This window comes from Saimiri boliviensis, chromosome 7, assembly GCF_048565385.1.
Source record: "Saimiri boliviensis isolate mSaiBol1 chromosome 7, mSaiBol1.pri, whole genome shotgun sequence".
Lineage (NCBI taxonomy): Eukaryota > Metazoa > Chordata > Mammalia > Primates > Cebidae > Saimiri > Saimiri boliviensis.
Window position 1 is genome coordinate 29442692 of NC_133455.1, and position 13879 is coordinate 29456570.

Here is a 13879-nt window from a genome sequence, read left to right on the forward strand (position 1 = left end):
TTATCTTTTTAACCTTTCAATTATATTTATACAGCTTTATAGCCAATAAACAATTCATTCTATCAAATTGTTTATGTAACTGGTATGTTTTTAATCTCCTGTGGACTCTGACCGATTCAAGGACCAAGACCATTTCTGCACAAAGTTCTGTTGTGGAGCAGGGAGGGAAGAACTAATTTTAAATCCAATTCAAAGTGTTAATTATTGTAAGGAGTTGGATTCTTTATTTTTACTTAGCTGAGAGTGAGTTTGTGACTTAAAGTGTATTTGCCACCAAAGTGATTACAGGACTTTTTGGGAAGGCAGAGAGGCTATGGGACTGCCTGAAGTTTCATTCTGGGGCTCAAAAAGAATATTTCTCGCTGAAGAGGTATAAGGACATAGGGTGTGCTAGAGAGCAGGGGAAAGACAAGTCAGATGATTTCCAGTTCCATCCCAGGAGTGCAAAGTGCCTGTTACAGGAATTTACGGCACTCTCCCTTCCTTAAGAGTCATAATCCAGTTGGAAAATTTGGGAGGTGGTGAGGAAGAAAAGCAGCCTTTCTTATTTCGTCATTAAATAAGAAAAATCCCCATTTTCTGAAAATTCAAACACTCTTTTTAGTCCAATAATGTGTCATTTCACTTTTCCATCAAAACCCTCCCGTCCATAGCCACATACTTAACACAGCCTCATGTGGAGACTCTCCCACATATAATCCTCCCAGGGCTACTGTGTGTTTTGTGCATATCCCTGGAATTAGGCACTTGAGCTCATAGGTACAAGCATGTAGGTGTCCCAGGAAGCAGGAAGGATCCTCATGACCACCCCTCCTCCCCAACTCCCTGACCTGTCCCTAGTCCCAACAGCTGAGATGTCAGCATCAGGACCTAGAGGGTGGATTATCTCTTTCTTCCTCCTCTTACGCCCTTCTCTATCTTCCCTGATTCCTAACATCCAGGGGTAAATGGTCAAAGTTTGTCAAAGGATTTTGTGAATTAATTCAAAGGCTTCAATTGTGCCACCATCTGACTTAAAACCCTTTGGTGGGTCCTGTTTCTTACAGGACTTAGTCCAAATTACCCCTCCATGTATTTAAGACTTCTATAGGCTGGCTGCAATTTATCTGATATTCAGTGGTGGCTCCAGAAGTTTTATATAGGAGGGGCCCAGGACCACCCCACCCCCAGCCCCACACTACAGGACATGTTTGTAGCTGGATTTGCATGGCAAGCACGCTGTCTTCACTTTCATCTTTACATCGGGTGGCTGAAATGATGATATTAAAAAGATGGGGGTGGTACTGAAACTCTCCGAGAAGCTACCCCTAAGCCCACTCTTGTCTCTAGAACCACTGCTCTGGAGAAACCATGTAATTTCTTTATGTGGTTTCATGACTCTGGCTAGCACCACAGTGATGGTTGCGTAGATAGAGTCTAAACAGGCCAGCACCTGTGGACTTGGGCTGTCTTTGCTTGTATTTACATACACACACCAACACCACACCCTCAGTGCACCTTGCCTGCATCCTTGTGTAGTATACAGGCTCAAATGTGCAATTCCAGGGGCATATGTATAACATCCAGTGCCTCTGACCTGGGGGATGTCTGTGTATGGGAGAATCTCTGTATGAGTCTGTATCAAGTACATGGCTATGGACAAGGAAGGAGGAGTGAAAAGGCACACAACTAATGAACTGCAAACATTGAGAGTTTGAATTTTCACAAAATAACTTCCCTAGTTCTAGTTCTTGATACCTACTAGAGACATGACTTTCTTCTCCCTGATGTAATTCTCGATGGCGTTGTTGTTTGGAGCAAACACTGTGTAGGCATCGGCAGCCTCAATTGCATGTGCCAGGTTGTATTGCTGTGACGGAAAGAGACAAGAACACGTGAGGGATTCCTGTTCTTGGGTAACCTGAGCATGGCGGTCAGGCAAAGAATGTGGTACTTGCAATGATGTAGCCCCGGAAGATGGAATAGTCAGGCATCTGTTCCAGTCGGGTGAGCAGGTTTGGTAAGGAGCCCAATAGAGCTCTTTGTGGGACCAGCACCTGAAAAAAGAAACCCCAGCACCCTGTTAGCATGTTTTGGTAGGACCTATTGCTTGTGCATACATATAAGAGTCTAATGCCATTAACTTCTTCAGGCAGTTAAATGGATTGCCATTAATAACCTTTTGAAGATTACTCACAGAATAAAAATATTCCAGAATACAGCGTGACAAGGCTGGAGGAGACTTGGAGATGTTATTCATTCAATTTCATGACTTACCCTTAAACCTCCTTGATTAGAGAAAATTTCATCTTGCACAAAAGACTTTCAGCTTCCCCTAAGTAATTAATTTCAACTTGCAATACTCTACCTTGTCAGAGAAGACCTTAGACCAAGTCTAACTGAAATGCGGTAGGTTGCAGCTAATATCTAATCCATTCTTCTTTGTTGTTCTTTTGTTTATTCTTTAGGTTCTTCATTTCTTTTCCCTGAAGTCTCAAATCTACTGCAACCCAGTAGCCCGAATCTGGCTTGTAAAACTGTTTTGTTTAGCTCATGCTGTGTAATAATAGGGCATTTTTTACATATAAATTCAGATTGCTGACTTCTTTTTAAAAACATCAGTCTGGATTTCTGCAGACACACAGCAGCAGAGAGCAGCAGAAGCCACTTTCACAATCGTCTCCCACTTCCTAATGTCTTCTACCTGGGACATTCCCTTTACTCATTTTGCTATCCATCTGGACATTTGGGTTGCAAGTCCTGCATAATCAACCTTCTGGCCAAAATCACTGTTTTCACCTTTGCATTCTACCTAGAACCTTGTCAGTTTGAAGAATTAAACACTGGAGTGTTTTTCTAATCCAATCAGCCTTTTTCCAACATTTATGGCAGGCCTACTATAGGCCAGGCAGTGGGTATACCAGTGTGACTGAGGCCTGGGTTCTGCCCTCAATGAGCTCACAGTATATTACAGTAGACAGCCCAATCCAGTCTGCTGCTTGTACTTAAAAATAAAATTTTATTGGAATACAGCCATGTAAATTTGTTTATACATCTTTTCGCTACAATGGCAGAGTTGAAGAGCTATGATGGAGATCATGTGACCTGCAAAGCCTAATAATTGCCATCTGGCTTTTCCCAGAAACATTGTATGAAAACATTGTGTTAGAGGAATACAGATACATTTCTGAGTTGTTGGAGCTGAAGTGGGAGCAGGGGCTTAAGGTGATAGGTGATTAGATGAGATTTGGCAGATTTGAGAGCTATGAGGAGAAGGCCTGATAGAACTTGATGGTTCTATGTCCATGCACATAACAATAGGCAATGAGGAGGGCCACTGAAAATCAAGAAAAAGGCCCTCCTTTCTCTAGGAGTTTGCAATCCCAAGTAGGGGTGCAACAGCATGGGGAGTGAAGTGGGCTGAGATTAGGCTACGAGCCACTCTGGCCAGGCACCTTTATGCAGGGCACAATGGTGGCCCTGACTGCGATGCCCTTTATGCCAGTGGACAGACATAGAAGGAGCTCCTTAGGGAGCGCCTGCAGCCCAGAGGCTATTTAGATAACTGAATCAATTAACTACCATCCCCAGAACCGCTTCATCAATCCAGTTACTTAACCATGAGGAGTCTCTGTTGTCTCGTTTATAAGTGAGAATAATACAGCACTCAGGAGATGGGTCGAGATGCCACTCTACGAATGAGGTTGTGTGCATCAGAAAAAGCAAAGGGTGGAGGTAACTTATTTATTTGGCGGAGTCTTGCACTGTCGCTTGGGCTGAAGTGCAGTGGTGTGATCTTAGCTCACTCCACCTCCTGGGTTCAAGCAATTCTCCTGCCTCGGCCTCCCAAGTAGTTGGGACTACAGATATGTGCCACTATGCCCAGCTAAGTTTTTGTATTTTTAGTAGAGACAGGGTTTTACCATGTTATCCAGGATAGTCTCCATCTCCTGACCTCGTGATCCACCTGTCTCAGCCTCCCAAAGTTCTGGGATTATGTGCATAAACCACAGCACCCAGTCTTTTTTTTTTTTTTTTTTTTTTGAGATGGAGTCTCACTCTGTTGCCCAGGCTAGAGTGCAATGGCACAATCTTGGCTCACTACAACCTCTGCCTCCCGGGTGAAAGCAATTCTCTTGCCTCAGCCTCCTGAGCAGTTGGGATTATAGGCAGGCACCACAACACCCAGCTAATTTTTTGTATTCAGTAAAGATGGGGTTTCACCATGTTGGCCAGGCTGGTCTTGAACTCCTGACCTAAGGTGATCCATCATCTTTGGCCTCCCAAAAGTGCTGGGATTACAGGTGTGAGTCACCATCCGACCAACTTTATGTTCTTAAAATGTTTTTTAGTACTTTGGAAAGCCAGGATTGGAAAAGAAAAATATCCTTGATAAATAACATTACTTTGCATTAGATGAAGCTATATTCCCTGTAAGTGACAAATCACTTGCACAAAATTCTTGTTTCTAAGTGCTCCTTGATGACATGGGAGAACTGCAAGATCTCTGCAACAATGAGACCGGAAATCTTACAAACAGGCTCTTTTCCAAATAGAAACCTTTTCTGTAACTTAAAATCAGTAAGTGCCTATATAAGTGCCAAGTGAGAACAATTTTAATTAAAACACAATTTTTTTCTGATCTTCCACCTTACAAGAATTCCCAATGTACCCTAAATTCCAACTTGTAACTTTCATTTTAAATAAAGATCCTAACATGGTAACTGAAAATTGCAGGGTAGCTTATAACGTCATTTCTCATTATTCTGTTTTTTCCTGTGTCAAACTATTGTTAAACTGGGTATCAGAAGAAAATAAAAATGTCACAGTGTTTTTTATATTCTTTTCCACTTTTTTTCCGAAGAGCCTTTCCTGCCTCGTTTTTTAGGGTGCAACAATGCAGATAGAGTGTAAAAGTGACACATAATCACGTGCCTCTCCTCCAGTTCTTGATTACATCCCCTTTGGTTGTATGGACTTCCCAGTGCCAGGGTGCTTAAGCTCACATGCCTTTTTATTTTTTGAGACAGGGTCTCACTCTGTTGCCCAGGCTAGAGTGCAGTGGCTGGAACACAGCTCATTGTAGTCTTGACTTCCTGGGCTCAAGTGATCCTCCTGCCTCAGCCTCCTGAATAGCTGGAAGCACAGAGGTGCATGCATTTTTTTTTTTTTTTTTTAAGAGACAGGATCGCACTATGTTAACCAGACTGGTCTTGAACTCCTTGGCTCAAGCAATCCTCCTGCTTCAGTCTCCCAAAGTGCTAGGATTATAGGCGTGAGCCACAGCACTTGGCCTGAATTGTCTTTTGAGGTGTTTCCATAAACAAGAAAGATAATAGGTGTGACCACACTTGATAAAGGGCCTATTGCAGAATATGGGCTGGGTAAATGGGAACTGAGTCTTGCTGAATCAATAGTTTCTTAGATGGTTTTAAAATAAAAGTCATAAGGTACAGTACCAGTTACCTTCCATATAAGGCTAAAAAATATTGCTGTACAGGAGGATAAATAACAAAGGGAAAAGAGATGCCACATGCACAGTAGGGTGGAATCTTGTACCTTGTTGATGATGTGTATCACTCCATTTGTGGCTGCATTGTCCCCATCGACAATGGAGGCCCCTTCAATTGTGATATTCTGTAAATGCAAACCACAGTGGGAAGGTGAGTCTATAGAACACACCTGGGGTTGAGATGATCTCTGGAATTTCTGCTTTCTGAGCAACAGTGATCTTCATACTTTCAGGCGATGAGCCACAGTAAGAAATACCTTTAACTTGTTGTCCCACAGACACCTCTCTCTCTCTCTCTCTCTGTCTCTCTCTCTCTCTCTCTCTCTCTCTCTCTCTCACACACACACACACACACACACACACACACACGAAATAGTACTTTCCCCTATGTGGGAGGCACTCTGATAATCTATTCTATTCTATTCTATGCAATTTCATTTATAAAAGTGCTGTTCGAGGCTTAATAAAGTTACCCTGTGGTTTGACCCTGGAGACAGCATTGTGGGTTGGGCTGTGTCCCCCCTATCCCCACAATCTGTATGCTGAAGTCCTACAGCCTAGTACCTCAGATGGTGACCTTATTTACAGACAGGGTCTTTACAGAGGTGATCAAGTTAAAGTGAGGTCCTTAGGGTGGACCCTAATCCAGTTTGACTGGTGTCCTCACAAGCAGCAGGAATTTGCACAGAGACAGCTACACTCAGATACTGCCATGTGAACATGAAGATGCCATCTACAACCCAAGGAGAGGGGCCCAAGACAGCCCCTTTCCTCACAGCCTTAGAAGGAACCAACCCTGCTCACACCTTAATCTTGGACTTCCAGCCTCCAGAACTGTGAGATAATAAAATGCCTGTTGTTTAAGCCTCCCAGTCTGAGGTACTTTGTTATGGTAGTGCTGGCAAACTAATACAGATGGCAATAGACTTGCCTGATCAGAATACAACTACTTTTTAAGTAGTTCCATAAGGAATTGCATAAGGAATGGGGGTAAGTAAAACCTAACCCACTCACCCACCCAGCCACCAATCAGCACTAACTGGGCTCTACTCTTTCTGGTTTCCTCTCCCCTTCTCCCCAGCTGAAATCCTTGCTAGGAACCCTGGTCTTGTCTCACCCTGAGCAACTCCCAAGTTACATCTGCAGAGGCCCTGAAGAAAGCCCTCCTGGTAGGAGATATTGATACAGGACATAGGAATGAATGCATTAAAAATATATCATTAATGGCTAGCTCCTCTAGGTCAGGGGCCTTGATTGATTTACCTCTGAATCTGTGGGGTCTGGGATATGCCTGACCAGATGGGTATTTAGTTAATGCTTGCTAAGAGAATCAATGATTTAAAACATCAATAAATTAGCATGATTGTAGGAATCACCTTACAATGTACATCAAAACATCATACTGTACACTTTAAAATATACAATTTAATTAAAAACCTGATGGAAAATAACTCCAATGTCACCAGAATTATCAGAATAAGATATTAAAAAGCTGTAAGACCACTGTTTTCTGCTTTCTAAAAGAAAATATCTGATGAGCCACAGATATTTAGGTATTATTAGGCACAGATCTTTTTCATGGTGCTCATACCAATGAGTGGGAGGGTAGAAATGCTCTAGGGCAGTAATTCTCAAACATTTTTGACTGTGGCCCATGGTTCATGGATGTAGCAGTTCTCACTTTGCGGTGGTATCTTCATTCTCATCTTGTGCAATTCACAGAAAGAGCTCTGAACCTCTGCCCGTGCAGCTGGGCAGCCAGACTCCCTCACAGAATTCTGAACCGGAGTCTTCAACACACCGCAGGAAGTGTCAGATGATAAGCTTCCCTGGGGCGGGGCTCTTCCTTGGGCACTGCCCTATCGCCAGCAGTAGCAGGTGCTGAATAGCGGCTGATTGACTGACTCTAACTTCATATAAAATTTCATTTCTCTATATAGATTCAATTCTGTAAAGCTGAATATGTATAGATTCAACTCTATAAAGATTCAATTTCATTTCTCTATAAAGATTCAATGACTAATAACCAGGTCTTAATCAACTATACATGAAAAGTTGTGGAACTGCACATTTGTTACCCTTTCTGGATCAGTCTGTGGTTCTGATGTGAGATTTGTGGCCAATCAGTGGGCAGAAGGCCACATTTTAGAGGATCACTGCTATAGGGTAACGTGTGTGTGTGCTGTGTGTGTGTGTGTGTGTGTGTGTGTGTCTATGTGTATATCGATGTGTGATAATTATTGCAGCTGGGTGATGTCCACATGAGGGATTCTGTTCTCTGTAGTTTTGTACATGTTTAGAAGTTCCCATACTATGGAAATTTAAGAAGTACAATATAAACTAAGATGCTATGTTTCAAGTAAATAGACAAATTCCAGAGCTCTTACCCCATCCACCTTCACCAGGTGAAGGAAGTTGCCCGGCAAAGATGTTGCCAACATGTCCGAAGAAGACAGGGTCTGCAGATCTGCCACTCTGTATGTGCCTAGTAGTGTATGGTATCTGAAACAACAGTCCACAAGGGCTATAATTCAGTATCAATGCATGGGGCTGTAGTATCATTGAGTAGTTAAGAAAACAGGCTCTGGAGCCAGACTGCCATCTTCAAAATTCAAGTTCCCCATTCAGTTATCAGCCTTGGCTTGAGTTAATTACTTAACCATGCTGTGCCTTGGTTTCCACATCTGTAAAATGGGAACCATTACAATATCTATCACAGGGTTGTTGAGAGAATTAACTCGGTTATATGTAAAGCACTAAAACAGTGCTTGGCAGAATTGGCTGTCAGAAATCGTTGGCTATTACTATCCTGGGGGCGAGAGGAAAGGGAATCCTAGAACATATTCAGCTCCACGAATTAGAAGGACCATGTGGCTTCCCTACATTGAACTTCAAAGACATGTTCACACAGATGCCATTCAGATACGGTGTAAAATAAAATAAGTAACACTTACTTTATTAGCGATGGAATATTGCTCTGTGACAACCAGAAGCTTTTCTCATCCTGGTCCATGTCCTCAGTAGCTTGTTGGGAAGGCACAAGGACAGTGAGGTTTGAAGTGGCTGACAGTGTGGGTTGTAGAGAAGCATTCTGAACCGCAGAAAGAAAATAAAGTGACCTGCTCATGTTAGGGGACAAACAGGGCTGACTTAAATGCTTGGAAGAGATGACAATTTCCCATATGATACTGGGAAGGTCCGAGGTCTCCCTTCCCAAATCCACCAACCCACTGGCTGATACCTCATTTTCCCTTGTGAGACTCATTTCTTTTAATTCAATGTATGAGTCTTATCAAAGCAAATCTGCCCAATCAGATCACACATTCAGTCATTTTAAGTCCTTTACACTTTAGTCTAAATGAAGAGCCAAGAAATAGCCTTGTTAGGTTCTTGTGGGTATGTGTACATGCAGGAAACCTTGAGCATTCTTGGACGTCTTTGGAGTAAGGATGGTGGGGTGACTGCAGGAACAGTTTCGGCATGGAAGAAACTAGAGGGCTGAAATAAAACCTGAAGTAAATTTCATTCTTGCCTAGAGAGTCAGTTCTTGGTAGAAGCAGTGGCATGCTTATGTCTAACAACTGGATCTCCAGGAAAAAACAAACAAACAAACAAAAAACAACCCAAAGCCCTGGTGTGTAGTATTTACTGATTTTTATGGCGTAAATACTTCCACCAGGGCTGATTTCAGGGTACCAGAATGACTGTACTGAAAGTGGAGTCAGGAAGAATGGGCACCATCAGCTCCCATGAGTGAGTGTATGGGGTCCACTAGGCCAGCTTATGCCTGTGAGTGAAATCAAGAATTACAAGTCTATGTGAAAGTCAGCATACTCAAGAGCACGCTCGGTCTCTTGTCTCCCCTGTGCTGGGATCAGGGGTTCAGAGAGGCTCCATACAGAAGCAACAGGAAGCCATCCTGGAGTGGGTGCTGACCAGGCATGGACTATTATTTTGGCATGTGTCTATTTTAAGGTGATAAACCACTTGTTGCAATGGCTGGCTGGGCCTACCACCTTGGTCCATTCAGCCATAGAGGACAGAGATTGAGACAAGGGTATAGGGTGGGGATTGGATTCTTTATTATTATACTTTACAGGGGTGAGGGAAAAGCTTTTCTTGGCATTTTGAGCTGAGAGCTAAGCACATATGAGTTATGTCAGATTTCAGCTATAATTCCCCAAGTTGAACTTGGTTAATTACAATGATGAATCATGTTAACTTACAAAAAAGATCCCTGTGATGAATGAAGCTCCCTTCTGCACCCCCACACACTGATGCTCAGAGCAAACCTCTGATCAATCACATCAGAGTCTTTAGGGGTAGGGCCTATGCAGGAATATCTTTTTAAAAAAATGTGTTCCATGTGGTTCCACAGTACAGCCACGGTTGAGAAATGCTGCTCAGCACAATCGCCTACACTCCTTACCAGTTGCATTATCAGTTTTCTATTATATACATTCCAAGTTTCTAAAACATATACATTCCCAATCCTAAGTCCCAACAAATAATGTGTACTCACATTTATCCACTGGTTAAATATAGCTGCTTCGGAGAGGAATGACAATTCCTTATTCATACCGTGCAAGGGAAGGAGGGAGAGATGGGAGAGAACACAGAGAAAGAGCAATGAGAAGTGTAATCACAGTGCATTTCTGGGTCACCTGTGCTCAGCCTTCCTGGGGCTGGGCTCGTTTTCCTGGCCTGCCTCCCTGATGCTGATGTGAATGGGTGCTCCAACTAGCTGCGTTTCCATGTTGCCAGAACTGCACATTTCTTCCACAGTGAGGTGGATTGATTATTCTCTAGAGAAGTAATTCCAGAAACTTCGAATGAAGCAACAACTCAAGGTTCTTCCAAATCAGAATTTAGGCTGTAAGAACATGGCTACCTAGACCCTAAGTGGGGGGTCAGAGAGCTCAGCAAATAGTCCTCTTTCAGAGACATTGTTGAGTAGTGGCTCAGAACAACGAAAGCAAACCACGTGGGTTTTCATTTTGGCTCCGCCATTTTCTAGTTCCCTAGGCCAGTTACCTAAAAGACCTCTATTTTCTCATCTGTGAAATGGGGATAGTAAAAGCTCCAATTCACAGTTTGATATGAGAAACTGTTTTTAAAGTGATTAGACTAGAGGCTGGTATGCAGTAATTTCAGTAAGTTTTAGCCCCTATTATCTTTAATTTATCCACTCTGGAATACTGGGGTGGAGTGAAGGGAGGCTGTAAGATACAAAAGGGGGTGTAAGACAAGGAAAAAGATGGCCCTCCCTGCTCCTCTATGATTTACATTTGTTTGGGGGAAGTTCAGCCTTGAAAAGACAACCAACATTGCTGGCAGAGCAGTGACATTTAAAGGTATCATAGAGTTTTTTTTTTTTTTTTTTTTAAATTGTGCTATAAGTTCTGGGGTACAGGTGCAGATCATGCAGGGGTGTTGCACAGGTGCATACATACCCAGGTGGTTTGCTGCCCCCATTCCCCCTTCATCTATACCCAGCATTTCTCACCACGTTATCCCTCCCCACCGCCCGCTGTCTCTCACCCAGCCCCCCTCAACTGACCTCAGTGTGTGATGCTCCCTGAGTCCATGTGTTCTCATTGTGTATTTTTTTTTAAGTTTCTAAACACACAGTTACTAAAAAGACCGGGTTCACTTCTTGGATCTGTCATTTACTGGCTATGTGCTCTTGTGCGAGTCACTAAGACTCTGAGAACTCAAGGGCCTTATCTGAAAAATGAGTATGATGAAGACTTCCTCCAGGAATTATGAAAATTAAGTGCATTAATGTATGTGAAAATATTTTTTAATCTACTAAATACCACAAAAATGGCAATATCAATAATCCTATGTGAATTTACATAAAGACAAAAAGTCTTAGTGCTGTCTCAATTCCATCTGGCAGTTGAGGTTATTAATAAGCACATGTTAAATAGTAAGTTAGCAAGGAAGTGAATAAATACAAGAGCAGAGATATTGAGTAATCCCTTAGAGGGGACACTTTAAGGAAAAGGAGGGCTGAAGTGCGGCGGGGAAGGCCAGAGCTGGGGAGGAGAGAGAGGAACATGGCGAGCCTGAAGCTGGAGAGGCAGCAGCTAAACTGGAGGGGATGGCTGTTTAGAAGAAAAATGAGTGGGCTGGGCATGGTGGCTCAGGCCTGAAAGCCCAGCACTTTCAGAGACTGAGATATGTGAATCACTTGGAGTTTGAGACCAAACCTGGGCAACATGGTGAGACCCTGTCTCTACAAAAAACAAAAAATTAGCGGAGTGTGGTGGCACATTCTTATAGGCCCAGGGAGGATCACCTGAACCTGGGGAGGTCAAGGCTGCAGTGAGCCATGATCATGCCACTGTACTCCAGCCTGGGCAACAGAGTGAGATCCTGCCTCAAGAGAAAAAAAAAAAAACAGAAACGAAAACACGAGTGGAGTCGGTATGAAGATGTCTGGAGAGCCAAGCTGAGGACTTAATTTTGCTTTTCGTGGGAGGAGAGGGACATTGTGAAAGCAGGATTTTAGGGTTTTAGGAAACAGGGTTCGTGGCCAGTGCAGAGAAAATGTGATTTACATGTCATGGTCCGGGTGCCAGGAGACAGCTTCTGACTTGGTGAGTTGAAAACGCAGTGGACAGTGAGAGAGGAAGGGAGGAAGGGGCCTCCCAAGGGCGAGGCTCTTAGGGCAGGGCTCTTAGTGCAGGCTATGGGTCCTGGGGATTGTTAGGCTTGTGATTTCAGCAGAGAGGAGAGGCCGGAACCCAACTGCCAAGTAGTTGAATAAAAAGTGATGAGGAAATTTGTCAATTGACTTCGTTTCTCATTTTGACAAATATTTATAACCAATGGGACCGATGTAGGAAACAAGACAGAGATAATCTCTTAAGAGTTTATGGTTGTTGACAGACAAACATCACAAGTCCTCACTCATATACAAGAGCTAAAAATGTAGATCTCATGAAGACAGAGAGGGGATTGGTGGCTACCAGAGAGCACGAAGGGAAGGAGGAGGAGGTGATGAAAGGAAAACAATATGTATGTATTTATTACCACTGAACTATACACATAAAAATGGTAAAAATGTATGGATGGATATTTTACCTCAATAAATTAAAAAAAGTTTATGATCAAAACAGAAAAATGTAGGAGCAACGCTGAGTTAGTGTGGCCCATGCTGTACAGACAGAATGTTCTGCACTGGTGGTTAAGTATTTGTGCTCTGCACTTGGCAGCGATCAGAGCTGTCAGCTGGATTCCTCACTCTGGAGCTAAAGGGTGATGGGCATGTTTGCTAAGCCTCTCAGTTTACCCACCTGTAAAATGGGCATAATAGTAGCATAACGCCGGAAGGTTGTTGTGAGTTTTAAATGGGGTATTGCTGCAGGGTAAAGATTTAGCAAGATGCCTGGCATGTGTGCACACGTGCACACACATACCAGGGGTAAGCCCAGACAGGAGAGCCCAGTGAACCCAGCAGAGGCCAGCTGGTTGCTCCTTTGGGAAGTCTGAGAATGGAAAGAGGTAGAGTATCAAGAAAGAGCAGGAAGGACTGCTTGGTGCACAGAAGCTGCCGAATAAAAGCCGGCTGCCTGCAGCCTGTGGAAAACATGTGACCCAGAACATGTATGTCGTCTGCGAGAAGCAGCTTGCTTCATGTACAATCTCCTGCAGCAAAAGATACGTCAATAGATCACTTTAAAGGCATCTTAGCCAAGAGGTTTTTTAAAAAGGGTTTTGTCTTTATTGTTATATACCTGAGTTCATTGTAGATGACTTACCACTGCTGCATCTCCATAGCACAGAAAGCCATTTCCTTCATAGCCCTCTTGACAAACACAGCTCCAGACACCAGAAGCAGTAAACTGACAGTTTGCCTGAGAAAACCAGGATAAAAGAAATGGTTTGTCACCCCAGTAAAAACGTTAGACCCGAGTTACATCTATGAGACAACAGGCTCCATCTATTGTGAGAACTGCAAATTTGGGGCTGAAAGACGGTGTAAGTAACCCATAGACCCTTCAGTGTTGCAATGAAAGTCTTCCGTCTGCATGTTTGATACGGCTATTATTTAAGCACAATGAAATGATTTATTCTCATCCCTGCCAGATTTAGCAAATTAAAAAAATACAGGATGTACAGTCAAATGAGAGTTTTAGATAAATGATGAGTAAGTTTGAATATACATTTGTCCCATGCAAAATTTAGGGCATGCTTGTACTGAAAGATTTTTTTTGACACATACTTGTGTATCTGAAATTCACATTCAACTGAGTATCCTGTATTTTATCTGGCAACCCTACGTTGGTTCTTCCAAGTTTTGGAATGGAGTGAAACTTGCAATAGCTACACATTTAGAATGCCAGGGCTTGGCTGCACTTAAATCAAGGAGGAGTGTTA

At 43.0% G+C, this 13879-nt stretch overlaps 1 protein-coding gene across 1 annotated transcript in view; it reads right to left on the reverse strand.

The window, feature by feature from the left end:
• The window catches only part of STAB2 (stabilin 2), a 176864-nt gene that overhangs the window by 71843 nt on the left and 91142 nt on the right, over positions 1–13879 (reverse strand). Inside the window, exons 27-33 of the mRNA XM_003929622.4 lie at positions 13261–13356; positions 10014–10061; positions 8446–8582; positions 7879–7993; positions 5539–5616; positions 1938–2036; positions 1742–1849 (exon numbers count right to left, since the gene is read on the reverse strand). Of these exons, the coding sequence (XP_003929671.3) occupies positions 1742–1849; positions 1938–2036; positions 5539–5616; positions 7879–7993; positions 8446–8582; positions 10014–10061; positions 13261–13356 (681 nt within the window). The remainder of the gene's footprint in view (positions 1–1741; positions 1850–1937; positions 2037–5538; positions 5617–7878; positions 7994–8445; positions 8583–10013; positions 10062–13260; positions 13357–13879) is intronic.